Raw genomic sequence first — 26214 nt, 5'->3', positions numbered from 1 at the left:
GTGCATGACGAAGGCCGATTTTCTAAAAACTCATTTTAAAAAAAAGATAAAAATATTTTTGTGTTTTTCATACAAAAAATCGTCAGTTTTTGATTTTTGTATTATTTTAAAAATCGTAATTTCAAAATCGGGCTTCGTCATGCACACGGGATATGTCTTGGGAGTCTTCACCCCAAATTTCAGCCAATTTGGTCCATCCCATCTCGAGATATCGTGGCACCCGTAAATCAACTTGGTGTTTCGAGAAAAACGCTCAGAAAGTTTGACAGGCCACTTTGCGCATGGCAAAATTTTGAGCTTAAATCGTCTCTTACTCAGTTTAGTCACGAAATATCTTCATGAAACTTTCAGGAGTGATTGAAAATCATCTTTTTAGTAAATTTAAAAAAAATCCTGTAACATGTAATTTTGGGATTTTCTACATGTATGAAACCCTTTAAATAATCAATGTTTTATAATTTGCATTGTTGGTATAAAACGGCGCAAAATTGTGTATAGATTTACAAAAAACTGTACGAAATTTTTTTAAGTTTCAAAAACAGTATTTTGTGATTTTTGAACATGAAGTTTTATCAAAAGTTTTAACATTCCGAGATATTTTTTTTGTTGAATATGTTCATTCTGAGGATTACTTGAAATGAGTTAATAATAATAAATTCATGAAGCCCTATTTTGTATAGTTTTTTTAAAGCGCTTAAGCATAATTTCTAATATTTATACACAACGTATTTTACTGCAAAAAAAAATTACAAGACAACATTCTACCATTGATCAACTATGGTGCCCTTGGAATAAGCTGTCAATCAAGATACATTCTGCCAAGAAAGGCCGAGAAGTATTTCTTTTTTAGAGATTGATTTAAAAATCTATTTCAAACCCTTTGTGGTGTATGTGCACATGTGATAATAAAAATAACAGTAACATCAAGGAGATTTTAGACTATGACAAGCAAACAAACTCGCACTTTTTCGTGTTTGACAGTTTGCCAGACTCGCAAACAAAGCAAAATGCAGGCAAACTGTCAAAGTTTAAAAAAGTGCGAGTTTGTTTGTCATAGTCTTATACCTTCTTTACGTTATCGTTGGTTATTGTATTGCCGGTAAAAATATCGTAATTGGGTCCTAAAATGAAGCTTAGATTGCTGATATTATTGTTTACAGCGATAAATCTTATTTTTCTGAGTACAATTACCCTTTGTACGACCACAAAGAGTTTAAAATGGATTTTTAAATCAATTTTGAAAAATTAACCTCACGGTCCTTCTTGACAGAAAAGGTCCTACTTGACAGCTCGTTCCAAGGGGACCATAGTTGACCCATCGAAAAAATGTTGTCTTGTATTTTTTTTTTGCATTTAAATGAAAAAAAGTGATCAGAAATGGTTTTTGATCGTGTTTTTTACCGTTGTACATAAAAATTGACATAGGGCTTTAGTACCCAATTGGATAACGATAAGTTTAAAAATGAGAGGCCATGGTTTTCTATTCCGCCGATATTATTTGCATTGTGGTCCTCGTAATTTCTTGATCGGCGCAGTTAGCGAGCAGTATTCGAAATCTGGACGCTGTTTTCAGCCCAGTTATCGAACAAGTACTGTAAACTCTTACTTCCAAGAAGGTTAGCTATTTTTTGCCAGGTGTATTCAAACTTTTGAGCTACAGCAATTTATATACAAAAATGGCACGAGTTTCTTAAAGCAGGAATTCTGTTTGAATTATCATAAATCAACATCAACATATAGCTTATAAGATCTTTGCACATTATTAATTAATATAATAAAATAATTTCGAATTAAATATCAGCACCGAAAGAAAATTACGTAAATATTGCATAGAAGGTACACCTGATAAAAACAGTAAACAGTATAGAAATGAGTTTCAAGTAGTTACACGCTTATAGTAGATTACTAACACTAACACCAGACCACATGAACTAAAAACCAATATTTAAAATTTGCAAACAAATATTCATCAATGGTTATGATTCACAAATTGGTGACGGGTTACGTTTAATTTCCGTTATATGTGGATTTGGGTTTACTTTACCGTTTTCTCCTCATTTCCCTATTCGGTTCTACCTTTGCTCACCCATAAATCATCATCATCCTAATTCCACCACCCTAACCTTAACATTGCTCACCCACATTTCCATTTGATTTCGTTTGACAATGGTTACATGTTTTTCCTCAACTGGTTTTGGTTTGTGTTTTTCACATTTATGTTTGTGTTAAATCCCCTTTTTGTGTTCGTTGTGTCCTAATGTATTGTGATTTAACCCGATTAGGGCAATGCAAAATTCTGTACAAAATCGTTAACAATTCGGATCTTGCCAGGTGTTTCGTTTCTCCTATCATTACTATAATACTGGTTGCAGTTTGCAAATCTCTCTCAAACTTCCTTAATCCTAACAGCTCCCTTAAATTCGATCAGAGAAGAGAAAAACCCCAAAAAAGTGCATTTCCTTTTCTATCCTCCCCCTCGCAGCTGATAGTACGTTTGCTCGTTTATTAAATCGTTCCTTTCTGTTTCGTTTCTCTTCTCTCCATCACTCACAAATTTGCCGCGTTGCGCCTTTTCGCTGCCGTTTGCTGCGCGCGCAAATTCACCCACGCCTGTTCCATTACCACCGACTCGTGCGTGCCGGAACCGGAAACTACCCGCAACACTAATAACCCTCGTCTAAATTCTAAACCAAAACAAAACAAAATATACCTACAAACTAATCCCGATTGGCATGACGACGCGTACTCATCCAGACTCCGACTCTGGGCTGGGACGTGCGACGCCTCCGAGACGTGCCCCGTCGCCCGGCATGGGACCCTCGAGTCGGCACTTGCCGTCGCCGTCGGGTCCGGGATCGCTTCCGCCGGGGCTCATCACGAAAAGGCGCGGCTTCGATGACGGCTCGAGCGACATCTCGTCCACCGCCAGTTCCATGATGGACTACAACGGTTTGTACTCTCCCTCAAACTCTCGCGCCTAGATGATCATTGTTAAAAAAACAATAGCTTATTGCTAAGAACTCAACAAATACTTGCTTGAAACACACTAAAAAAACATCGAAAGAGCCAGCTAACAAAATATCCCGTTTCCCGCAGGTCCCAAGCTGTACAAGCAGCCGGCCACCAAGTCGAACCGGGGCATCATCCTGAACGCCGTCGAGTACTGTGTCTTCCCGGGGGCGGTGAACCGCGACGCCAAGCAGAAGGTGCTGGAGAAGATCGCCCGGTCCGAGGCGAAGCACTTCCTGGTGCTGTTCCGGGACGCGGGCTGCCAGTTTCGGGCGCTGTACGGGTACTGGCCGGAGAACGAGCAGATCATCAAGCTGTACGGCACCGGGCCGAGCCAGGTGGACGACGTGATGTTCGACAAGTTCTTCAAGTAAGTTTGGGGAACAAACCGACCAAGTTTGTTTCATACTCTGAGCAATTCCCAGAAATTAATGTTTTTATATTTTTTCCCCCTGACCAAAAAAGATATTCAATTCTAAAAAATCTCAGACTTCTCAACATTCTCAAATTTCTAAAAATTCTCAAAATTGTTAAAATTCTTTAAACTGTTGATAATTCTCAAAACTGTTAAAGTTTCAAAAATGTTAAAATTCTAAAAAATTTAAAAAATCTAAAGGTTTATAAAATTCTTAAAAATTTTAAAAATTTTAAAATTCTCAATTCTTAAAAAAAATCCTAAAATTCTCAATATTCTCAAAATATTTAATATACTCAAAATTCTTAAAATTGTTGAAAATTCTTAGTTGTCAAAAGTTTCAAAATTGTTAAAATTATCTAAAATTTCAAAGATCTTAAAAATTTTAAATTCTTAAATCTTTTAAAATTCTTAAAATTGTTAAAAAATGCTCCAAATTATCAAAGTTCTCAAAATTCTTATAAGGCCGATGCAAATATTTAAAAAAGTTTTTGTCCCTCGGCCCTGGCCGAGGTCAAGGGGGAGGGGGGGCAAAAAAATATAAAAATTTAAATAACAAGCCATAGTCTTCACATTTAAATGAAAAAAGTGTTTTAAAATGCATTTTACACTAGTTCAGTTGTTTTGCAATCATTAGTTTTCAAAAAATCTAAGATCTGACAAAAACAAAAATTGTATGGAAAAAAAAGATTTTGCCTCGAAAATTTTCAAAAAATCTCAAGATTTTTTAATAAACCCAAACATGCTAAAAATGATTTTAAACGCAGAAGAATGTATTTTAATTTGATTTCTGCTGGTTGCACATGAATTTTCATTGAAATTTTGAAGTTTATTGTAAAAATATTTTTTTGCCCCCTGATTTTTCGGGCCAATTTTGAAGGGGGGGGGGGGGGGGTGGGGGGGGGGGGGTGACAAAAACTTTTAAAAATATTTGTACCAGCCTAATTCTAAAAAAATCTCAATTTTTTTTTTAAATTTTCAAGATTCTTGAATTTTTTTTTTATTTTAAAAATTTTCAAAATTATCAAAATTCTCAGTTCTTAAAAATTCCCAAAATTCTCAATTCTCAAAAATTCTCAATTCTCAAAAAAATCCAACATTCTCAATATTCTCTAAATACTTAATATTCTCAAAATTGTTGAAAATTCTCAAAATTTTCAATTCTGTTAAACTGTTAAAAATTTAAAAATTGTTAAAAATTCTTGAAAGTTTCAAAAATCTCAAAACTTTTAAAAAATCTCAATGTTCTTAGAATTGCTAAAATTCTCAAAATTGTTGAAAATTCTCAAAATTCTCAATTCTCAAACTTGTTAAAGTTTTCAAAATTGTTAAAATTCTCAAATATTTTAAAAATCTCAAAATACAAAAAAATATGTTCTTAAATTGTTAAATTTCTCAAAATTAAACAATCCTCAAAATTTTCTATTTTTTTTTTTAATTCTTAATATTCTCAAAATTCTCAAAAATCTCAAAATATCCAAAATTCTCAATTCTTAAAAAGTTCGAAAATTCTCAATATTCTCAAGAATTTTAAAATTCTCAATTTTTTAAAATTCTCAATATTTTTAATCTAATTTTTTTTAATCTAATTTTTTTTAATTTTTCAAATTCTCTATTTTTTTAAATTCTCAAGATTGTTAAAAATTCTTAAAATTGTTAAAATTCTCATAATTGTTACACTTCTAAAAATACTCAAAATTGTTAAAATTTTTAAAATTCTCAAAAATCATTAAATTCTCAAAACTGTTAAAAAAATCTCCAAATTCTTTAAAAAGAATCAAAATTCTAAAATCATAAAAAAATCATAATTGTTAACATTCTCAAAATTGTTAATATTATCAAAATTATAAATTGCTAAATTTTCAAAATTCTCAGTTCTTAAAATTCTGAAAAATTGTTAAATTCTCAATATTCTCAAAATTGTTTAAATTCTCAAAACTGTTAATAAATCTCAAAATTCTCAAAAATTCAAAATTCTAAAATTTAACAAAATCCCCAAATTTTCAAATTGTAAAAATTTCCAAATTCTCAAAATTGTCAAAACTTTTAAAAAATCAGAATCTTAATATTGTCAAAATTATTATTTTTTTCAAAATTATTAAAATACTAAAAATTGTTAAAAATCCCCAAAATTTTCATTATTGTTAATGTTCTCAACATTATCAAAAATCAAAATCTCAATATTCTCAAAACTGTTAAAAATTCCCAAAAATCTCAAAATTTCCAAAATTCTCATTACTTTTATTAATCTCAATGTTCTCAAAATTAGCAAAATTCTCAAAATTGTTGAAATTCTCAAAATTGTTAAAATTCTCTAAATTGTTGAAAATTCCCAAAATTCTAAAAAATCTCAAAAATCTCAGAGATCTCAAAACTATCAAAATTGTTAAAACTTTCGTAATTATCAAAGTTATAAAATTTATCAAAATTATCCAAATAGTTCAAATTCTCACAATTGTCGAAAATTTAAAAATTCTCCATATTCTCAAAATTGTTGAAAAGTCCCAAAATTCCCAAAATTGTTAAAATGAGAATTTCATTGAGAGTATTAAATTCAGGAAATTCTCAAAATTCAAATTTTTTTGAAGTTCAATAATTTACTTTTGAATTTTGCAATTTCTTATTTTCAGTATTTTTTTATTTTACGCAAAAAATAAATGATTATGGCTTTTCATTCATTATAGCATTCATTATAGCATTTTGTTTAGAATTGAATATAAACAGAAAGACACCAAGGTGGTTCAAGAACAGTTTTTAATGAAACCTAAGTCAAGATTAACAAACTCCCTCTCCCATTTCCTTCCCCAGGTACAACTCGGGCGGCAAGTGCTTCGCGCAAGTGCACACCAAACACCTCACCGTGACGATCGACGCGTTCACGATACACAACTCGCTGTGGCAGGGCAAGAAGGCAAACTTGCCGAGCAAAAAGGACATGGCGCTGGTCATTTGAAGCGATCGTCGCGGAGTCGTCCAATAATGCAGCACGAATGTGATGATGGCACAGAGCAGGAGGAGGCACACGACACGACACGACGCTTTGGAGGATGGACCTAACATCGTGTGTCAAAGAGTGAGAGCGAGTGGGAGGAAGCTTCACCAGAAACAACTAAAAAAGGCAAAGGAACAGTATTTTCTCCTCTTAATGTTTTATCGTGTTACTTTAACAAACCAAACGGGAAACTAAAGTGAATTGAGGCGAGCAAACGAGTGTCGAGCAGGGAAATTTAGCGAGAAATGTGCTTTTGTTTCTGTACGCCAAGCCAGCCAGGTAGAATTGAGTCAGGGTCGTCGGGGAAAACGTGTCTGGGACAGTGTGTTTTCTTCAGTTGCCTATTTTCTTTTGAAAGAAGATATCTGTTCGGTATTAGATTCACTCAACAAACAAGCTCTAACCAATTGCTGCATGTTCTTTGATCAAAGAAACGTAGGTGTATAGAATCTGTAAATATTTATAAATATTAATTAGTTAGCGCTCTCTTCCCTAGAAGAAAGAATGTTCCGTTGAATCAATTCAAGACAGCAAAAAAGTCGTGCAAGTCGTGTTTATTTCGAAGAATAAAGTCTGCAGTCGGTGACAGGAACTTGCTTCTAATCTCGCTAATTTATTTTTCTCTTTAAACAATCGTTGAGTTCTCAAATTCAAGTAGCATAACACGTTGCATTAACTTGCTGTCAACGACTGCAAACGGTTTTGCATGCCAAAATCAGTTTTCTACAACTAATATTTAATAACAAAGAAATTGAATGTCTATCGGCTCATATTGAACAGAGATCGCTACTTTCACTATGTTGCTAAACTCCTCTTCCTACTCTTCACCAAAACAGTATGTGACCTTTTCCTCAATAGAAGCCAACCATTACTGAAGATCCAGAAAGAAATGATTAATATTAACACAGTACTGAAGATTAAATAAAAGTTTAAAACAAATAACTAGACAAATGAGATGTAGTGATAGATTTAAGCATTAATTTATTTCAAACCCCGACATCCCCCGGCATACAGCGTGTGATCGTCTCCCCGTAGGACCTCACATTCATTGAACAACTATTAGGTTTGTTCCCTGGACGACTGACGAGACACTTTCGCCGCGAAACGCGAGTTGTTTTTAACCGGAACCCTCACCCATAATAGTAAATAACAGTCCACTAGTTGCGTAAGTAGATGTGTCCTCGGTCCATCCCCCCCGCGCCAGCCTCCCCCTCTCAAACTAAACGGTAATAAAGACTTTAACAAGGAATGTTGAGTGAACGCGGATCTGGTTATCATACTTGACATTGTTTCTCTTTTTCTTTATTATTTACTGTAGATTTTAGGTTTCGTTCCGTTGAGTATTGGGCGCGATGTGAACGGCGGCGCGTAGCGAACAAAGCATAAACTATTCCCAACACACGTGTCTAATCATTATTTTAAAAAAGGCGTTATTATTATCTAATTATTTGTTTAACAACTAATCCTGGCGAAGCGACTAATGCGAATGCTAGAGGGCCACATGCAAGAGGAGAGCTGTATAAAAAAGATTAGCGACAGCAAGTTATTAATTAACGACATTTAGGGCCGTATGCCGAGCATAAACTGAATAATAAGGCAAAAAGAAGAACAAACATGCAACTGTTTCTGACTCCTAACAATTTATGTTAATAACATCTAATGATTATTGCTGGACTACACTTAATTGACTAGGGATTAAAACCAATTCTTTTGTAAATCCATATTAGTGAAAACAAAACCAACAAAAAACATTACGTTAATGAACGAAAAACCAATTTTATTTAAGGATTTAAAATATAATCGTTTTTATTAACAAAGGTTTCGTGTGTTTAGTCTGCCTGAAATTATCCGAAATTCAACATTAACATATAGTGTACACTATGTATTAGGGTGGTTCGATATGCAAAACAGCAATTTTCTAGTTACACGTCAGAAATGTACTAAAATCACTCAATTTTTTGAGTGACTTCAACCGACTGACAGCTACACTGTCTGAGAAAATTATGTTTCACGCCGACTCAATTTTTAGGCTAGAAATTTGACAGCTTGGGTGAACTGTTTACATTTTTTTCACGTGTGTCTCATTGAAAATGTGTGTGACGCGTGACGTCACGAGTCGGCGTAAAACCTAAAAAGGCGAATATTAAAAGAACACTATCGAGAAATTAAAAGTGCAACATGGAGTTAAACTTTCTGTCAAGTTGCTGTGAAGTTTACCATGACAGCTGCGAAAGTTTCACTCCATGTTACCGGCTCACATCTCTCTTATTAATTTCTCGATAGACAAGAAAACCGTGACGCAGTGAATCGAGAAATTAAAAAGAGAGATGTGAGCCGGTAACATGGAGTTAAACTTTCGCAACTATCATGGTAAACTTCACAGAAGTTTGACAGAAAGTTTAACTCCATGATGCACTTTTAATTGCTGGATAGAGTTATCTACGTGCGCATGTATTGCGTGTTTGTACACGAAGCGTTTTAGGTTTAGGTTAAAATTGATACCCGCCAGCAAAAACAAATGGTACGCTAGTGTGCGTGAGATCAGGCTAAGATAGCTTTGTCGAGAAATTAAAAGTGAGAGTATGTGCAACATGGAGTTAAACTTTCTATGAAGTTGCTGTGGAGATTACCACGGCACTTTAAAAAGTTTAACTCCACACACACCCTCACTTTTAATTTCTCTATAAGAGGAGAAAATCGTGACGTCAGAAATGAACTCAAATCACTCAAAGTTCATTTTGTGAGTGACTTTAACAGTTTGGCCTAGTTTGACAGCTACTTTGTCCCTACTTTTTCTGTGGAAGGCGAATACTTTAAGAAAATCATACCTGTCAAAATTCCTAGCCTCAAAATTTTGTCGCGAGTTGCTTTTCTCTTCTAAGTCCGCTCTCACGCACACTAGCACACCATTTGTTTTTCTGGCTGGTTACAAAAATTAACCTCAATCTTTTTCGAGTACGTACACACAATCTAGAAATTAAAAGTGCAACATGGAGTTAAACTTTCTGTCAAGCTTCTGTGAAGTTTTCCATGACAGCTGGAAAAGTTTCACTCCATGTTGCCGGCTCACATCTCTCTTTTTGAAATTTTGAGGCTAGGAATTTTGACAGGTATGATTTTCATAAAGTATTCGCCTCCTTTTCTCTCCCACCGAAAAACTGAGGACAATGTAGCTGTCAAACTAGGCCAAAATGTTAAAGTCACTCACAAAATGAACTTTGAGTGATTTGAGTTCATTTCTGACGTCACGATTTTCTCCGTACGTAGATAACTCAAAGAACTCAGTATTCATTTGTAAAGTGCTTTTGAGTGATTTGACAGTTGTCGGTGCCTTGAACTTAGCATTTAAATAGAGGAGAAAATCGTGACGTCAGAAATGAACTCAAATCACTCAAAGTTCATTTTGTGAGTGACTAACATTTTGGCCTAGTTTGACAGCTACCTCGTTCCCAGGTTTTCTGTGGGAGAGTAAAGGAGGCGAATACTTTATGATAATCATACCTGTCAAAATTCCTAGCCTCAAAGTTTTGTCGCGAGTTGCTTTTCTCCTCTATCGAGAAATTAAAAGTGAGAGTGTGCGTGCAACATGGAGTTAAACTTTTCGAAGTGCCACGGAAAACTTCACAGAGAGTTCAACTTCATGATGCAGATTTGACAGCTCAAATTTTGACCAGGTTCTCTGTGGGAGAGAAAAGGAAGCGTAAAGAGGAGCAACTCGCGACAAAATTTTGAGGCTTATAATTTTTACAGGGATTTTCTTTAAGTATTCGCCTCCTTTTACCTGTCATGGAAAAAAGGGCAGTGTAGCTGTCAATCGATTAAAGGTACTTACAAATTAATCTAGTTAAATTTCTGGAGTTTCTATTGTTAAGAACTCATATTCGATAGCTGGAACTAGGTTCGAGAAACAACTCTTTCGTGATTATTTAGTGGCCCTGAAAAGGGCCGATTTGTTTGTTCTACGGCATGTACACAGCTCAATCACGTTCTCCACGAACGCGCCGAGCCAGCTGGATGTCCTTCGGCATGATCGTGACTCGCTTGGCATGAATCGCGCACAGATTAGTGTCCTCGAACAGCCCGACCAGGTACGCCTCGCAAGCCTCCTGCAGTGCCATCACCGACGAGCTCTGGAAGCGAAGATCCGTCTTGTAGTCCTGGGCCACCTCACGCACCAGACGCTGGAAGGGCGCCTTGCGCAGCAGCAGATCCGTAGACTTCTGGTAGCGGCGAATCTCCCGCAGGGCCACCGTTCCCGGCCGGAACCGATGGGGCTTCTTCACTCCTCCCGTGGCTGGCGCACTCTTACGAGCGGCTTTGGTTGCCAGTTGCTTGCGCGGGGCCTTGCCACCAGTTGACTTCCGAGCGGTTTGCTTGGTACGAGCCATCGTTGACGTTCGACGAGGTGTTGACAGTATGAAAGACGATTTACGACTAAAAAATTTTGACTGCTGAAAATTTCTTTTATAATTTTGCCTCACCCGCATCAACCAATCACAGCGCGACACGCACTGCTGGAGCGAGAGAGGGAGATGAGAGACGACGCAAAAAGGGTGGGGGTAATTTTATAAAAGAAAATTTCAGTGTTAAAATTTCATCATTCTTCGTTCAATTCTCGTACCGTCAACACCTAGTTCGAAGCAGCTCATCATGACTGGACGCGGCAAGGGAGGAAAAGGCCTTGGCAAGGGTGGCGCCAAGCGGCATCGCAAGGTTTTACGCGACAACATCCAGGGCATCACCAAGCCGGCCATTCGGCGTTTGGCCCGTCGCGGTGGCGTGAAGCGGATTTCCGGACTGATCTACGAGGAGACGCGCGGCGTTCTGAAGGTGTTCCTGGAGAATGTCATCCGAGATGCTGTGACGTACACGGAGCACGCTAAACGCAAGACGGTCACCGCTATGGACGTTGTGTACGCGCTCAAGCGGCAAGGACGTACCCTGTACGGATTCGGCGGATAAGGCATTGGAGAGGCAACTAATCGAAACAAAACGGCCCTTTTCAGGGCCACTGATTCAATCACGAAAGAGTTGTTCGTAAAAAATTCTTTGATTCTGTTAGTATGGTTAATTATTATTTTCCCGACAGCTTTGAGCTTAGTAAATTCTGATGAACTTGTCCTAATCCCACTAGTTCAAGTTTTCCTGGTCATGGACTCAATGTATATGATGTAAGCTATTTCGAAAGAAGCAAATCATTTCAACTAAATTAACCGTTAATTGGTCAAATTCCCATGTAAGTTCTAAAACTCATCCTGAAACAACATTTGAAAAGGGTGCATAAGTATTTTGACAGCTGATGTTTTCCCAACTCCATGCGTGCAACATGGACTTTTCACTATGGCAACCTTCACAGAGAGTTTAACTTCATGTTGCAGATTTGACAGTTAATCGAGAAATGGAAAAGAGAGATGTGAGCCGGTAACATAGAAAACCACCTGTCACAGAAGCTTGACATAAAGTTGGGGAGCGTTCTTTTATTACGTAACGCGAAAAATCGGACTTTTAGACCCCCTCCCCCCCCCTCGTAACAAAATTTCCATACAAATTTTAAAAATTTTGTAAGGAGCGTAACACGGCCTCCGACCCCCCCTCTCCCCCTACTGCGTTACGTAATAAAAGAACGCTCCCTTGGACTTTAAATTTCTCGATATTACCCACGGCTTTGCAGCTGTTCAATTCTGTGAGTTTTTTTCGGAACTTGAAAAATAATGCGCATCTGCTCTTATCAAATGTTGCTCCAGAAATGATTCTAGCAAACATTGTATAACGAGCTGTTAAACTGTCTGCAGTTGCTGTGAATGTGGCACAATTTCTCGATTCTGCTCACTTCATAATGAGAGATAAGGAGCTATTTACAAATCCACATGTAACTGTCGTATAATTGATTTTGATAAGAAAAACTCTTTCGTGAGATTTTTGGTGGCCCTGAAAAGGGCCGGTTTTTGTTTTCTCCCGTCTACTCTCGCGAGCTCGTGTACTTGGTCACCGCTTTCGTTCCTTCCGATACGGCATGCTTGGCCAGCTCCCCGGGCAGCAGCAGGCGGACCGCGGTCTGGATCTCGCGGGATGTCACGGTCTGCCGCTTGTTGTAGTGGACCAGCCGGGATGCCTCAGCGGAAATCCGCTCGAAGACGTCGTTCACGAAACTGTTCATGATGCTCATGGCCTTGGACGAAATTCCGGTGTCCGGGTGGACCTGCTTCAGCACCTTGTAGATGTAGATTGCATAACTCTCCTTCCGAGACTTTCTCTTCTTCGGCTTCTCGAGTCCACTGCTTTTGGCTATGTTCTTCTTGGAACGTCCGGCACCGGCCTTCTTCACCGCAGCAGCAACAGCTCCCGTAGGCGAGGCCGCGACCGTCTTGACCGCAGCTGACTTCGGTGGCATCTTCTCAGAAACTGGCTCAGCGATGTGTCTCCTTCAAAGGATACGATGGAAATGGTGAAAAATGGAACGTCAACTTGGTTTTGTTCGCGCAACGCGTCAACGCATGCTCCGCCCCTTTTGCACGCTTTGCCGTTTCTACGGCATTCGCCACACGATTACTTCGTTTTGCGAAATGCCAAACGCAAAAACTATTTAAGCAGTTGTTTTGCCGGTCAAAATTTTTAATCTACTGTGATCGTCATCGAGTCAGCATCGTACTCAATCAACTCATCCATCATGTCTGGACGCGGCAAGGGAGGAAAGGAAAAGGCGAAGCCGAAGACGAGCTCCTCTCGTGCTGGGCTGCAGTTCCCCGTCAGCCGAATCCGGCGGTTCCTTCGGAAGGGCAACTACGCCGAACGCATCGGAGCGGGTGCCCCGGTGTATCTGGCGGCCGTGCTGGAGTATCTAGCTGCGGAAATTTTGGAACTCGGAGGAAATGCTGCTCGTGACAACAAGCGGTCCCGGATCATTCCACGCCATCTGCAGCTGGCAATTCGAAATGACGAGGAACTGAACCAGCTGCTTACCGGGGTGACCATTTCCCAAGGGGGCGTGGTGCCGTTCATCCACACCGTTTTGCTGCCGAAGAAAACCCAAGAGAAGAACAAGCAGGAGGAATCGTCGACGAACAATTAATGCCTTGAGACGGTGTGACACCTGCTTGACCATCTAAAACAAAACCGTCCTTTTCAGGACGACAAAAATCCTCACGAAAGAGTTATTCTTATCATTCAAAGTTTAAAGGAATGTTTCACTCCATGTTACCGGCTCACATCTCTTTAATTTCTCGATTAAAATTCCATAAAATGGAAACCAAATTTTGATATGATCATGTGTTCGAAATTAGGGTTTACGCCGACTCGGTTTGGAGGTTAGAAAAGACTGCACTGTTTACATAGGCCAGCGAGCGGTCAAATGACGCCACGGCATAGAACGAGAAACTAAAGAGAGATGTGAGCCGGCAACATGGAGTGAAACTTTTCCAGCTGTCATGGTAAATAGGTCTATTCCCGTACTGCAGAATTCTGCAATTCTGTACAAAAACGGCAGCAGAGCGTTCCCGTACTTTTCTGCAACAAAAGTAACTTTTCTCTCAGGCAGAACTTCTGCAGTGAGAGAGGTAGAAGTTGCAGCAAAACCGTTTCCGTACTTTTCTGCAAGCTCTCTCTTCTCTTTCTTGTTGAAAAGTTACTGCAATTTGGTGTGATGGATGTTGAGTACACGCTTACATAAAATTTGCAAGTTGGGTGAAATCAAGCATTTTATTATTAGTTGTAATAATAAATGATTTTAGGGTAGTTTTTTTATGTCTGGTTTTATTGAAAACGATTTTTTTATGTTAACGATTTCAGGCTTAGTTCAGTCATGTAAATGATGAAGCGATTTCTTTAGTGTTACTATTTTTACCTGATAAAAAATTGAATGCTTAAGCCATAGTATTACAGCACGGCTAGTACCTCAACTAAAAAAAAGTACTATAAAAACAATTTGTTTTAAAAACTTTTAAAAGACACATTTCTTTTGAGCTTAATAAATTCAAATAAATATTTGTTTAGGAATAATTTTTGATCTTAAATTGATTTTAAATATACTAAATATATGTGCTAAAATAATAGGTAAATTTAATTGGCAAATAATAAATTGTACCTTCAACGGTGCTACCAATTTGTATTCTTATATGAACAAAAAATATTAATGTAATTTTGTCGAAATTAAAATTCTGAAACTCTGAAATTCTTGAATTCTTAAATTCATAAATTTTCAAATTATTAAATTCTTAAGTTCCTAAATTATTAAATTCTTGAATTCTTCGCCATCTTGAATCATAAAAAACACACATACATATTTTGGAGTCATATTATAGAAACTAAAATTTAGATGATCTAGAGATTGGAAATTTGGACTGCTTCTATTTTATTTATACTTGAGTTTTAAAATTTTTGATTTACAGATTTTTTTTAATTTTACTTATTTTTGAAATTATAATTTCTTAATTTTTCTATCTTATTATTTTTAACTGCAGCTTTTGAATTTTTGGTGTTCTGAACTCATAAATATTCAAACTTTTGTTTTTTTTATTTCGATTTTGTTTTCAACCTTTATTTTTTTATTTTGAATTTTTAAAATTAAAATTCTTTTGAAATTTAAAACATTTTGAAATATTTAGTTTATAATTATTTGATTTTTTAAGCTTTGAATTTGTGATTTATTATTCTTTTTTATTTTTCATTTTTAAATTTCTCAAATATCTGATAAATGTTTTTTGAAAGTTTCTCAATTTGAAAATGTTAGTTTTTTTTAAATATTTTTAATTATGGATTTTGTAATTTCCAGATCTCTTAATTTAAGTTTTTCAATTTTTTTGAGTTTTTGATTCATTTTTTTTTAATTTTGTCAATTTTGCTGCGTCACCGTTGTTCTTTCGTGTGACATCCAGTCATAATTTATTTATGTTATTATGAATAATCTTTCAAACATTCTGCAATTAAAACATGTGTTGGTCCCTTCTATATAAAACCTTTGTTTGTCTTTTTTTAATCATATTTATTGCACGTACCTGCCACTCTCATTTGTATTTTTTACCTGATGTGAAAAATTTGAGTTGTTTCTTATATTAATTTCCACCTAAGCATAATTAATTTCTAGTTACTTAATAAATAATACATCCTTAATTTTTTGAATTAAATGTTGTACTGCATACAAAATAATATCCCCGTTATAGAGGTTAACTTAACTTAAGAATTTTTTAATTACTTTTTTTTGTGAACCATTTTTATAATATTTTGAAATAATAAAACAACTTTAATTCCCAATTTGAGTAAATCCACTCAGCTGTGTACAACATTGCAGAAAAAGTACTGGAACGCGCTACCCAGGCAAAAGTTTTGCGGTTTCTCTCCTTGCAGAACTTCTGCAAAAGAGAGAGATGAAGAGAGCGAGCTGAAAAGTACGGGAACGTGCTGCAAAAAAGTGACTTATGCTGGCTGCAGAATTCTGCAGAAGCTGCAGAAATTCTGCAATTCTGCATGTACGGGAATAGACCTAATGTCACTGTAGCTTGACAGAAAGTTTGACTCCCTTTAAATTTCTCGATAGTGGACACTCGAACTCACGATATCAAAAATTTCAGTTATGCGCTTTTAAAAAGCTTTCTTGAATGTATTTGATTGAATTTTGATGCTAAGTTTAATATTAAAACAAAAGTTGTTTAATTTATGAACGAGCCTCGAAAACCACTCATGCGTGTTAACCCATGAGGTAAATTTCATTCGAGAATGCATTTCCGTTCTTTAGCTGAGACACTTTCGACCAGCATTCAAGTTATACCAGTTTGCAAAACCAATCGAATTTACCGTGTACTTGGCTTTGACGTTTCAATGTTTTCATCGGTGCACTTTTCAAACATTTTCACCTGGGTGATGTCATCTATTTTCCAAAAGCCAGAATAATTCGTGGAAAAGCCAATAATTTGTGAATTAATTGTGGTGCAACTGAAGATTTTATCAAAGTCCCCAGCACAGCAATACGATGGCCGATCCAAAGTTTCAGTTCCTGCCGTACATCGTAAGTAAACGACATGTGTTGACACTCCCTCCTACTAAAACGGGATTTTCTCTCCGCGTAGGCCCATGACCAACCCGACGTGTACGAAAGTGGACCGGACGTGGCGGACGCGGAAACTTCCGATTTCTACGAGGAGGAAACCAGCAACGAGAGCATCGAGCGCCTGCACATCTCGACCAAGGACTCGTACAACAAGTTCAAGGGGAAGTACCTCACGGGGGATGTCGATTTCAGCGATCGGATCGGGAAGAAGTTCCGCACCGGGTACGATTCCCGCAGCGGCGAGTGGGACCTGGCCGGCGAAGGGGAGAAGGAGTCGCCGATTCAAAAGTGTTTGCGTTTGCAGTGTGAAATGAACGAGCTGATGGAAGAGATAACCGCTTCCCAGACGGATGCAAGCAAGACCAAGGAGGAGAAGGCATCCTACGAGGCGGTATTCGATGTTGTGGGTACTGCTAAGAAGGTGCTGGAGAGTTTGAAGCTGGAGCAAGCAATGGGCAGTGAAGTGGTTCCTGCTGGTGGGTCAGAAATTGAGGCTAAGAAGTTGCTGGCCAAGGTCGAAGAATATAAGAAAACTGGCGGTTCTGATCCTGCTAGGACCGCTACAGAATTGGCACAAAGTTCACGAATTGCCGAATTGGAGCACCGTTTGCACCAACTGGAAATGTCGGTTGGAGCCAAGCCGGAGAAGATAAGCCGCCTGGCTGGGTCCGCCGGAGCGAACAACCTTATCGACGCAGTTCAGTCGATTTCGGCCAAGGCAGCGCTGCTACAGCCTACCCAGTTGGATGTGGTCGAGGGAAGACTCGGAAATCTGGTCAAGACGATGAACGCCATCCAGGAGAAGTCATCCGCTAATGGACAGGACGCCAACCGGGAGCAGAAGATTCTCGAGCTGTACGATATCGCCAAGACGACTGAACCTATTGCGCAGATTCTGCCGGAAATGTTGCACCGGATGCAGGCCCTGGAATCGCTGCACAAATATGGTAAAGTTGAGCTAAGAGCTTCATTTGAGAAATTTCGTTTTAACGCATTTGCGTCTTTTTCAGCTACCAACTTTAGCAAACTCTTTGCCGAGCTGGAGACCACTCAGGCCAGCATTGTGAACGGGATTGCTGCCAACAAGTCCCTGCTGACCGGCGTCGAGCAGGCCTTCAACTCAAACCTCGAGAATGTCAACAAGGAGGTGAAGAAGCTGGAAGAACGTATGGCTGCACTCCAGCAGAAGATGAAGTAGGTCGTCGACATTCCCCCAGCGTCCGCGTCGTATCTAGCGTACTGCACTCTACTAAACTATGATTTGCATATTTAAGAACACTCATCATCCGCTGCTTCCCGATTTGAAACCGGTGGCACGGAAATTATACATTTATTTGAAGCTTACATTGCATATTAATTAATAAAAAATGGCGTAATTAAAGACTCAGTTTAAATTTCATTAAATTTATTTCGGTGAACGCAGAGTTCACAATCGCAGATTTTTAAAATCAATTATCCTAATGTACTAGCTTCATACATTCAACGTTAGCATATATATTAAAATCTAGTCTACATTCGAACCCGGTGCGGACGCAGCGGATGCCCGAACCGGCGCCGCCGCCGGTTGCACTCCCGCTGTCGCCCTCACCTTGGCCTCCTCTCAGAGATTAATGTTGGCGTAGTCGGGTTCGTTTTCGCCGCGCACGTACACGCTGCCGTGCTTGGCCATGTACTTTTTGATAAACTCGCGGGCTTTGGTCCGCACCGAGTCCGACACGGTCAGTTCGTTGATTGTGTTGTCGCAGTGCTTCAGCTCCTTCAGAAGGACGAAATGCGTGAGCTGGAAGGAAATGGGGACGAACGTTTAGAATGGGGACTTGTACGAACGCGCAAAAAATCACTCACCTTTCTGGCTAAATGCTTAAAGTCTTCCGTGTTGGTGATGCGACCGTTTTGGCAGGTGTCCTTGCGGTACGCTCCCAGATTTTGCACAATAACCCCGGCGATTTCGCCGCGGAACTTTTCCTTGATCTTCTTCGCCTCTTCGCTGTTCAGGTCCAACTTTTTCCGTTTTCCAATCTTGGACGAACTGCTGCTGCCCGCGCCTCCAGACGGGCTTGACCGGAACGAACTCGACGCGCCACTTCCATCGCTGCCACCGCCACCTGCCTCGGCCAGCTTCGCGGCGCGCTTCTTGCCCAGCCGTTGCTTGACCTTTTGCCACTCCTCGTACGGGGAGATTTTCTTCTTCTTCGTCAGCACGTCCAACTCGTCCACGATGCACTTGTCCTCGACGATCTTGTGCGACACCATCAGATCTGTGTCGTCCACTTCGGCCGCACTCGCCGAGGTCGAAGCAAACGAGCTGCTGAACGGACTGTCCAGCGACTTGTCCAGCATGCTGCGCGCCCGCATCCGTTTGGCCTCTTCCTTGCGTCGGCGGAGCTTTTCTTTGGTTTCCTTGTAGCGCTTCATCTCCATCTGACCGTACAGCTTGTCCTCCTCCGTGCGTGGCTAGAAGAAAACAAACGACGCGTCCGGTTAGCTTGGTACCAACGAGAACTAACTGGAAACTTACGCTGATGACCCGCTCCTGGACCAGTTTGTTGCTGTGTTTGCGCTTGCGGTGCTGCATCAGCTCTTCGGCCGTCTTTTCGAGCGACTCCGACAGCAGCTTCTCGCCGCTGCTGCTGGCCTGCGGGGACGAATCGCCCGCCTCCAGATTCTTGATCGTTTTCGACAGGTCATCGTTCATGTCGTCCGGTTTGGCCAGCACGTCGTCTGAAAAGAAAGGCGTTTATTAGTGAATCGTTGATTTGATTTAATCTTCTTAGTTCAAACTTACCCAGATTGAAGCAGGACTGTTGCTTTTTCTTTTTCTTCAGCAGCCCCTCGAGCTGCACGTTCAGGTACTCCTCCTCGGAGTCCTCGGTGTCGGTTGTGCTCGAGTCCGAACTCATCGAGATATCCTCGTCGCGCAGTCCTTGACCCGTCCGGTTCGGGTTGACCTTCTTCGGTGGTTCCCACTGGGGCACGCGTAGCTTCACGTGGTAATAGTACAACCGGCCGCGTTCGTCGATGGCAAACTTCCACAGCGGCGGCAAGTCCATCGGAGGTAGCTCGTAGTCGTCCGGATTGGTGGGCATGGGCGGGGGCAACACTTTGAAGTACATGTGACTGGGCGGTGTTGGCAGGAGGCGATCGTCCGCGGAGAAGTACTCGCCCGTGGCGGGATTCATCTTGGCCGGAACGTCATGGGGTGCGGTCATGTGTGGGTTCAGCCCAAACTTCATGCAGTTGTTTTCATGCTGCATCCACAGTTCCTTGTTGCGCCGTTCGGCTTCCTCGTGGGCGACCTTCATCTCGAACAGATGCCGACGCTGCTGCTTCGACAGGTTGTCCATTTTGGGCATCGCGATGGCTGTGGAGAGGGATCGATTCCGTTTGTGGAAGTTCAGCAGTTCGCGATCGTCCATCGACTTGCGGCGTTTCAGCTCACGTGATCGGTCCACCGAACGATCCTGGAGGAAGCGACTCGAAGAGTGCTGCCGCTGGGACGCGTCTTCGTCATCACCCAGCCCGAGTGCTTTGTATCGAAGATCGGCCTCACGCTCGTGTTCCTTCATCTGTTCGATTCGCTCCTTCTTCGGGATACGGAACACTTCCTTGAGATTGATCCAGCTGATGAGCAGTTTGCAGCACAGGATTCGAATCTGCGTGCCCAGTCGTTTCTCCTCCGGTGCGTTTTCATCTTCCGGTTCCGGAATCGCAATCGAGTCCATCAAAGCGACTGCCGATGGAATCACCTCAGCAGTGGGTTTCTCCTTTTCGGCGTCCTTCTCCGTGCACGCACTGCTGATGATTTCCTTGAGTTTTCCAAGATCGGCCAGTTTCAGCAGCTCCGGCATATTCTTGAGCACCTCCGCACTGCCAACGACTTCCTGTTTCTTGTCGGAACTGGTGTTGCTGTCGCTGCCACCGCCGTTACTGTCACTCGGCGAGCTGGTGCTGGAAGTTTCCTTCTCCTTCTCGACTGGCTTTTCCTTCTCCTTCTCCTTGATCTTCTCGATCTTGGCCCACTTTTCGATCGTCTGCAGAATCTTGCTGTCCTTTAGCATAGTTTTGTTCGGGATGGGCAGATGGTCCAGCGTGTCCAGGATTTGGATGCGGAACTTGAGATCCTCAATGGACTCGGTGGACTCGCAGATCCAACCGTACAGCAAGCGCAACCCGTGGTAGTCCAGGAAGAGACGCCGACACGGCAGTTCGCCACTTTGCAACAGCGTGAGCAGCCGGCTGCGGGATTTGATGTCCTTGGCGCGAACCATCAGTCGACAGAGCTTCAGCGTTTGCGCCTGGTTCTTCAGACCCGTCTTGAGCAGGTTGTTGATTTCCTTCTCCAGATCGGGATCGTGGATTTGGAGGCGCCGCTTGATCGGTCGCTCGATGCGCTTGCGAACCTTCTTGGGCTTTGGTTTCACCAGTTTATCATCAGCGGTGGGAATATCGGCGATTGGCTGCTTCTCTGGTTCTCCTTCAACCGTGGGTTTCTTCGCTTCGTCGTCCACGTCCCCGCTAGCGACCACGGCCTTCTCAACGTCCACCTTGGCGGGTTCTTCGGGCACAGTGACGGGGATCGCCGGAGTGACCGTTTCCGCTTCTTCCTCACTTTCTTCGACGTCCTCTTCCTCGTACTCGGACTCGCCATCGCTGCCAGGATCGCCTCCGATCCAACCGGTACAATTGTCCGCCTCGCAGTAACACTTTTGAGCCTTCCGGCCGTACCGTTGAAACTGGTAATCAAACGTGACTTCCTCTCCGGGGAGAATGTACTTGGTGCTGAAGAATCCGATGCGTAGCTCACCGTTGACGGTCCACTTCTGAGTCTCGGCGTTCGCGTCGCACGAGTGATTGATGAACCGCGAGATGTTACCCTTGGTGGTGGCGTCGATGATCGCATCGCTTCGCAACGCCATAAAGTAGTAGTGCTTGTTCTTCTCCTTGGAGTACAGTTCGGCCCGCTCGTCAAACTGTTCGCTGTTCAGCACCTCCCCCACATACTCCATTATGAACTCACCCGGAGCGATCTCCGTGCTGGCCTGAATACCAAAGCCCTTCTTTTCCGTTCGAAACACCTGGGTATTCGCGTACTCCAGCTTCTGGAAACGTTTGTTCGTACATCTCTCTCCAACAACGCAACGCGACCCGCACTCGATCATCAGCAGCTTATTGAGACAGTCCTCGCCACATCCCAACTCCCCGCGTTCCTTCTCCTCCTCCGTCAGGAAGCAATCGCACATCATCTTCTTCGCCTCCTTACTAATCACCTTATCACAGTGATACATATTCTCCCGAATGGTCTCGAACCGGCTCAGCTTCTCCTCCATGTCCCGCAGATACTCGTCCGACAGCTCAATGTTGGTCACGTTCACATCCCCCTCGCCCTCTCCATCGCCCGTCGAGACCACGTTGAAATTGCCCGTCAGCGCATCCTTCAGCACCTTCGACTCAATACCCACCGAAATGGTCGTCTTCTTCAGGAACCGATCCCGGTCCTTGACCAACCCATGCCCGCTCGTTCGCTGCTTCTGCGAGCTTATCGTTTTGATGCGCGACGAACGCCGAATCGAGCTATCGTCCAGATCGACCTTCTGCTGCTCCTTCAAGCTGTCCATGGTCGAGTTCGAGTTGGAATCTTCGTTGGACAGCTCCTGCGAGGGTGGGGAAATGGTTTGCGGTGGTGGAGGTGCCGGTTCCTCCTCCTGCTTCGGTTCCACCTCCGCTAGCGTGATGTTCTCGAACGCCTTCAGTGCCACTTCCGGCCGAGGACCGGAAATCTGCACGCTGCTGTCAAACTCGTCCGCAATTTGCTGCAGTTGCACGTCCTCCGGTTTGACCTCAGGCTTAACCTTATTCTCGGACGGAACGGACTCGATCGACGAAGCCATCTGCAATTCCTCGACGTTCTGGTACATCTTTCGCGATGCTTTCGTGGCAACGCGGGGTGCATCCGGGTGTTCCGGTTCCTGTTTGGCCTCGCCTTCGGCGAACTTTTCCTCTTTCACCTCAGGTTTGTCCGCGTCCTGGGGAGCCACACCTTCCAGGAGGCTTTCCCGCTTCGGCTCGTCCTTCGCCTTGTCTTCAAGCAACGCTCCGGCGACACTCTTTCTTCGCTTTCGATGCTGCGAGGAAGCATCCTTTTTCGAGCTGGACGAACCGTGATGTTTCGACGGAACCGGGGACGTGTCCGTTGAGCGACTCTTTTCCGGCTTCGCATCTTTGCTCTGTTTAAGCTCCGTCAGCTTCTTCTTGGGAACCTCAACCTTTTTCTCAACGCGTTGCCTCTGCTTGTCCAGCGACTTTTCCTTGGAGCGTTTCGAGTCGTCCGCCGAGCGGTGCTTCTTGATCGGCTCCAGCGCTTGCAGTTCCATGTCGAAACATTTCTTCGGCTTCTCGGGCAGCTTGGGTTTCTCCGGAACGGGCGTGGCAGGCTTTTCCTTCTTTTCCGGCTCCGCCGGTTTCTTCTCGACTGGCTTTCTGTCCACTTCGACGGTTGACCTGCGACTGTCGGCCTTCTTTTCCTCGGGAGCCTTTTCGCGCTTGCCCCCGTCCGACGATCGCTTTTTGTCCTTTTCGCGATCTTTGCTGGACGGTTTGGAGTGGTCACGATCTTTGCGCGCCGAATCTTTGGATCGCTCCCGCGATTCCTTGGACTTTTTGTGACTCTTGGAGGAACTGTCCCGATGGGACTCCTTTTGCGACTTTTCCGCCTTTTTAGGAGTTTTGGTTTCGTCTTCTTTGCTGACTTTCTTCTCTTCCTTGGGGGCAGTTGGAGTGGCGTCCGCCGGAGCTTCCTCTGGCAGAATGATTTCCTTCGAATCCAAAATAATAACGTCTTCCGGGGATTTGGGAGGCATCTCCGCCGGTGGTTTGGCTGGCTCCGGTTCCTTTTTGGGCCGCTCGGCAACCGACGTGGACCGGGAGCGCTGTTTGGACGACTTGGATCCGTGAGGTCGATTTTCCGCCGACGAATCGCGCTTGGAGTCCGATTTGGGTTTGGTCTTCTTCGGTGAGGGTGCGGTTGGTTCTTCCGGTTTCTTAATCTCGGCAGTGACTTCTTCTTGGGGAGGCTGAACAACGACTGTGTCGATTTTGGGTTCCTCCGGAACAATCGCTGGTTCTTCAGACATAATAACTTCAGGAACGACAACTTTGGCGGGAATTTCTTCCACCTGCTCAATATCGACCACTTCGGCCGATTTCGATTCCTCGGGCGAATCTTCGTCGAGATCTAGCGAAGAGTCGGGCCGGCTTCGTCCTCGGCGCGGTGGTCCATCGGCCGGGGTTGGGCGTCTTCCGCCACGGATTCGGCGCCTACGCCGCGGAATGTTGATTATTTCGTCGGCTTGGAGCACCACGACATCGGTCGGTTCGACTATTTTAACGGCAGTGTCCACATCTTCGGCGATCGCCGGTGCGGGTGGTAGTTGGGGTTCTTCCGGTTGCTCCACTTCCGGTTTGAGATCTGTTGGCGCTTTGACGGATGTGGCCGCATCCGTGGGAGAAACGGTGGTGACTGGAGTCAGCGCAACCGGACTTGGCTTTGTTGTTTTGTACGATCGTTTGATGAAGGTAGATCCTGCAGGTCGCGCGGGCTCTTCGGCGACTGATATCGCCGGACTCGCTTGCTCCGACTTGGGCGGTCTTCCACGGCGCTTAGGAACTGGTTTAATGACTTTTGGCTCTTGAACTTCTGCAATCGGTTCATCGAGTTGAGCCGGAAGTTCAGCGAATATGCAAGGATCGGAGGCAAAGCCGGAAATGGTTGACAACGTAGAGGTTGATGGTCCGGCTGCCGCCGCGTCAAATTCATCATCTGGCCAGCCGTAAAACTCGGTTGGCGACGGAGAAGCGTACTTGATGACTTCATCGTCCGTAAAGTGGCTGCTGTCGAAGTGCAGGGTTAGCGTAGAATCGCTCATATCATCCGGTCCGGGCAACTCTATCGTTTCGTCCGCTTCGAGCTGCTCTGACCAGTCGGCTTTTTTACGGGTACGAACCTCTTTCGGACCCGACTTAATACTTTTCCTCCTGTACTTGGTCGCGGATTTATCCTTCTTGCCACTGCTGTAAGTCCGCACTGGTGGTCGAATAGTCAACGTTGGCGAATCTGGACCCAAATCGTCCACAACACTGACCGAGTCCTGGTCACCGATGGAAGAATCTTCGCAAATCGAGACCTGTTCCACCTCTTTGACGTGAGACTTGCGACCTCCTCCATTTCCACGGGCCAGCTTTATGTCGGAATACGGCACCTGGGAGGAGGGCAGCGGAGCATCTACCACGAAATCGCGGTATTTGTTGGTCACCTTAACCTGCCGTTTCGACTTCCTCGTCGGAGGCTCCGGTTTGTCATCCTGGCCAACCGGCGGTTCCTCCTCGGGCTTCTTGCTGCTGGTCGATGGCTAAAATTGGATAAGAAACTTTAAAGATTCAGCTCAACTAAAAATCACAAATTTCTCACCTGCACCAGTTCCACACTGTCCGTTTTATCCACGACCACGTAAAATGTATTCTCTTCGGCCAAATCCTCCTTCGAGTCTACGATTGTTATCGTATCATCGATATCGCAATCCATCGCTTCAACAATACATTCGCCCTTTTTCGACGTCGGGTCCGTTTTCGAGTGATCGGGCCCTTTAACGATCAGCGAACAAGGAAGTTCATCTTCCAAATTTACCGAAACCATCTCAACGGATTTGCCACTCTGGGATTCATCGTCCAGAATTTCAATCACCTCCACCATACCCGCATCGCTCGAGTCCTCCTTCTCCACATCATCAACCGGGGAGGATTTCCCCCTGCTTCGCGTAGCCCGAGCCGGAGCGGCAGCTTGCTGTGAAAAAACAAACATCCCATCAATCTACCAAATCAATTCCCTAGACATTTCGCCATTAAACTCACGGTCTTCTTCCGGGGTCCCTTGCGGGCACCCCCACCCCCAGTCGAACTCCGGCCGCCCGACTCCACCGGCAGTTTCTGCAGCAGAACCGACGGACTCAAACTTGCCGCCAGCGAAGCTGGCAGGTCAATTTCATTCCCCGAAGCCATCAGCTCTCGCGGGGATCCGCGCTCCACCACCTCTTCGTCATCGCCGGCCTCCTGCGATGTTGATGTTGACGGTGGTGGTGGCGGAGTCTCCTCCTCGGTCGCCGCAGAGGCGTTTTTCAACGCGATCGAAGTACGCGTATTACGAACCATTTCCGGCGGAAAACACTGCCCGGCCACGGAGAAACAGGGGAACTACGCGGCGCGCTGGCCAGTGCTATAAAAGTAAGGGGTTTTCACTACCAAAAAAGGAATTTACTCAGCTTTTTGGAGGAGCACTGCTTTCAATCACAAATGGCGGCCATCGTTTTTCAGGCCTTCACCCCCCTTTCTGTCAAAACAGGTCAAACATGCTGGCAGCTACCAACACAAGCGTGCGCTCGACTGAAAGGATGCGAATCGCGGAGAATGCTGGCAGAATGCATCAAAACAGCGCAGTGAGCCGATACCCGTTGCTGAAAATGTGGCGGGATCGAGGCTGTCATTCTTGCAAAATTGCTGCAGATATTTGGCAGAAATAAAATTATTTTAAAAGTTTTACATTTGGAATCGAGTTTCTTATAAACTTAATAAACTTTCTAGGCATTTTAGCATATTTTTATTTAGTTTTATCACGACTGCAATCGGGATTATTATGGATTTGTCTGATTTTTTTAAGCGGATATGACCTTAACCAGGTTTTACATGAATGCTGTCAGTTTCCTGCCCGCC

General features: G+C 43.0%; 8 protein-coding genes across 34 annotated transcripts in view; 4 read left to right on the top strand and 4 right to left on the bottom strand.

Annotated features, from left to right (window-relative positions):
• Window positions 1-8235, top strand: part of LOC120415366 (patronin) — an 89627-nt gene extending 81392 nt beyond the window's left edge. For 24 of the 27 annotated variants that reach the window (XM_039576871.2, XM_039576861.2, XM_039576882.2 and 21 more), the window contains 3 exons: window positions 2755-2949; window positions 3097-3379; window positions 6233-8235. In XM_039576871.2, the coding sequence (XP_039432805.1) occupies window positions 2755-2949; window positions 3097-3379; window positions 6233-6377 (623 nt within the window). In that variant the 3' untranslated portion in view covers window positions 6378-8235. The remainder of the gene's footprint in view (window positions 1-2754; window positions 2950-3096; window positions 3380-6232) is intronic. The other 3 variants (XM_039576884.2, XM_039576881.2, XM_039576886.2) reach the window with 1 other exon arrangement.
• A 1983-nt stretch (window positions 8236-10218) lies between these two features.
• Window positions 10219-10837, bottom strand: LOC120415439 (histone H3.1-like). The gene has a single exon (XM_039576987.2). It carries the CDS (start codon window positions 10802-10804, stop codon window positions 10394-10396), a length of 411 nt encoding a protein of 136 aa, XP_039432921.1. The 5' UTR covers window positions 10805-10837; the 3' UTR covers window positions 10219-10393.
• A 191-nt stretch (window positions 10838-11028) lies between these two features.
• Window positions 11029-11878, top strand: LOC120415441 (histone H4). The gene has a single exon (XM_039576989.2). It carries the CDS (start codon window positions 11067-11069, stop codon window positions 11376-11378), a length of 312 nt encoding a protein of 103 aa, XP_039432923.1. The 5' UTR covers window positions 11029-11066; the 3' UTR covers window positions 11379-11878.
• Window positions 11879-12282: 404 nt separating this feature from the next.
• Window positions 12283-12927, bottom strand: LOC120415438 (histone H2B-like). The gene has a single exon (XM_039576986.2). The coding sequence runs from the start codon at window positions 12805-12807 to the stop codon at window positions 12376-12378; it is 432 nt and encodes a 143-aa protein (XP_039432920.1). The 5' UTR covers window positions 12808-12927; the 3' UTR covers window positions 12283-12375.
• Window positions 12928-12970: 43 nt separating this feature from the next.
• On the top strand, window positions 12971-13708 carry LOC120415440 (histone H2A-like). The gene has a single exon (XM_039576988.2). The coding sequence runs from the start codon at window positions 13084-13086 to the stop codon at window positions 13483-13485; it is 402 nt and encodes a 133-aa protein (XP_039432922.1). The 5' UTR covers window positions 12971-13083; the 3' UTR covers window positions 13486-13708.
• Window positions 13709-16228: 2520 nt separating this feature from the next.
• On the top strand, window positions 16229-17838 carry LOC120415448 (dynactin subunit 2). Its single transcript, XM_039576997.2, has 3 exons — window positions 16229-16413; window positions 16475-17402; window positions 17466-17838. Exons 1-3 carry the CDS (start codon window positions 16378-16380, stop codon window positions 17651-17653), a joined length of 1152 nt encoding a protein of 383 aa, XP_039432931.1. The 5' UTR covers window positions 16229-16377; the 3' UTR covers window positions 17654-17838.
• A 6-nt stretch (window positions 17839-17844) lies between these two features.
• Window positions 17845-25324, bottom strand: LOC120415447 (probable histone-lysine N-methyltransferase CG1716). The gene is made up of 5 exons (XM_039576995.2): window positions 24920-25324; window positions 19241-24860; window positions 18974-19176; window positions 18301-18909; window positions 17845-18235 (listed from the first exon to the last, which is right to left on the bottom strand). Exons 1-5 carry the CDS (start codon window positions 25307-25309, stop codon window positions 18056-18058), a joined length of 7002 nt encoding a protein of 2333 aa, XP_039432929.1. The 5' UTR covers window positions 25310-25324; the 3' UTR covers window positions 17845-18055.
• LOC120415449 (uncharacterized) lies at window positions 25312-25812 on the bottom strand. Its single transcript, XM_039576998.1, has one exon. The coding sequence runs from the start codon at window positions 25654-25656 to the stop codon at window positions 25327-25329; it is 330 nt and encodes a 109-aa protein (XP_039432932.1). The 5' UTR covers window positions 25657-25812; the 3' UTR covers window positions 25312-25326.
• Window positions 25813-26214: the final 402 nt, after the last annotated feature.

Source organism: Culex pipiens, chromosome 2, assembly GCF_016801865.2.
Source record: "Culex pipiens pallens isolate TS chromosome 2, TS_CPP_V2, whole genome shotgun sequence".
Classification (NCBI taxonomy): domain Eukaryota; kingdom Metazoa; phylum Arthropoda; class Insecta; order Diptera; family Culicidae; genus Culex; species Culex pipiens.
This window is presented reverse-complemented; position numbering and strand designations above follow the sequence as displayed.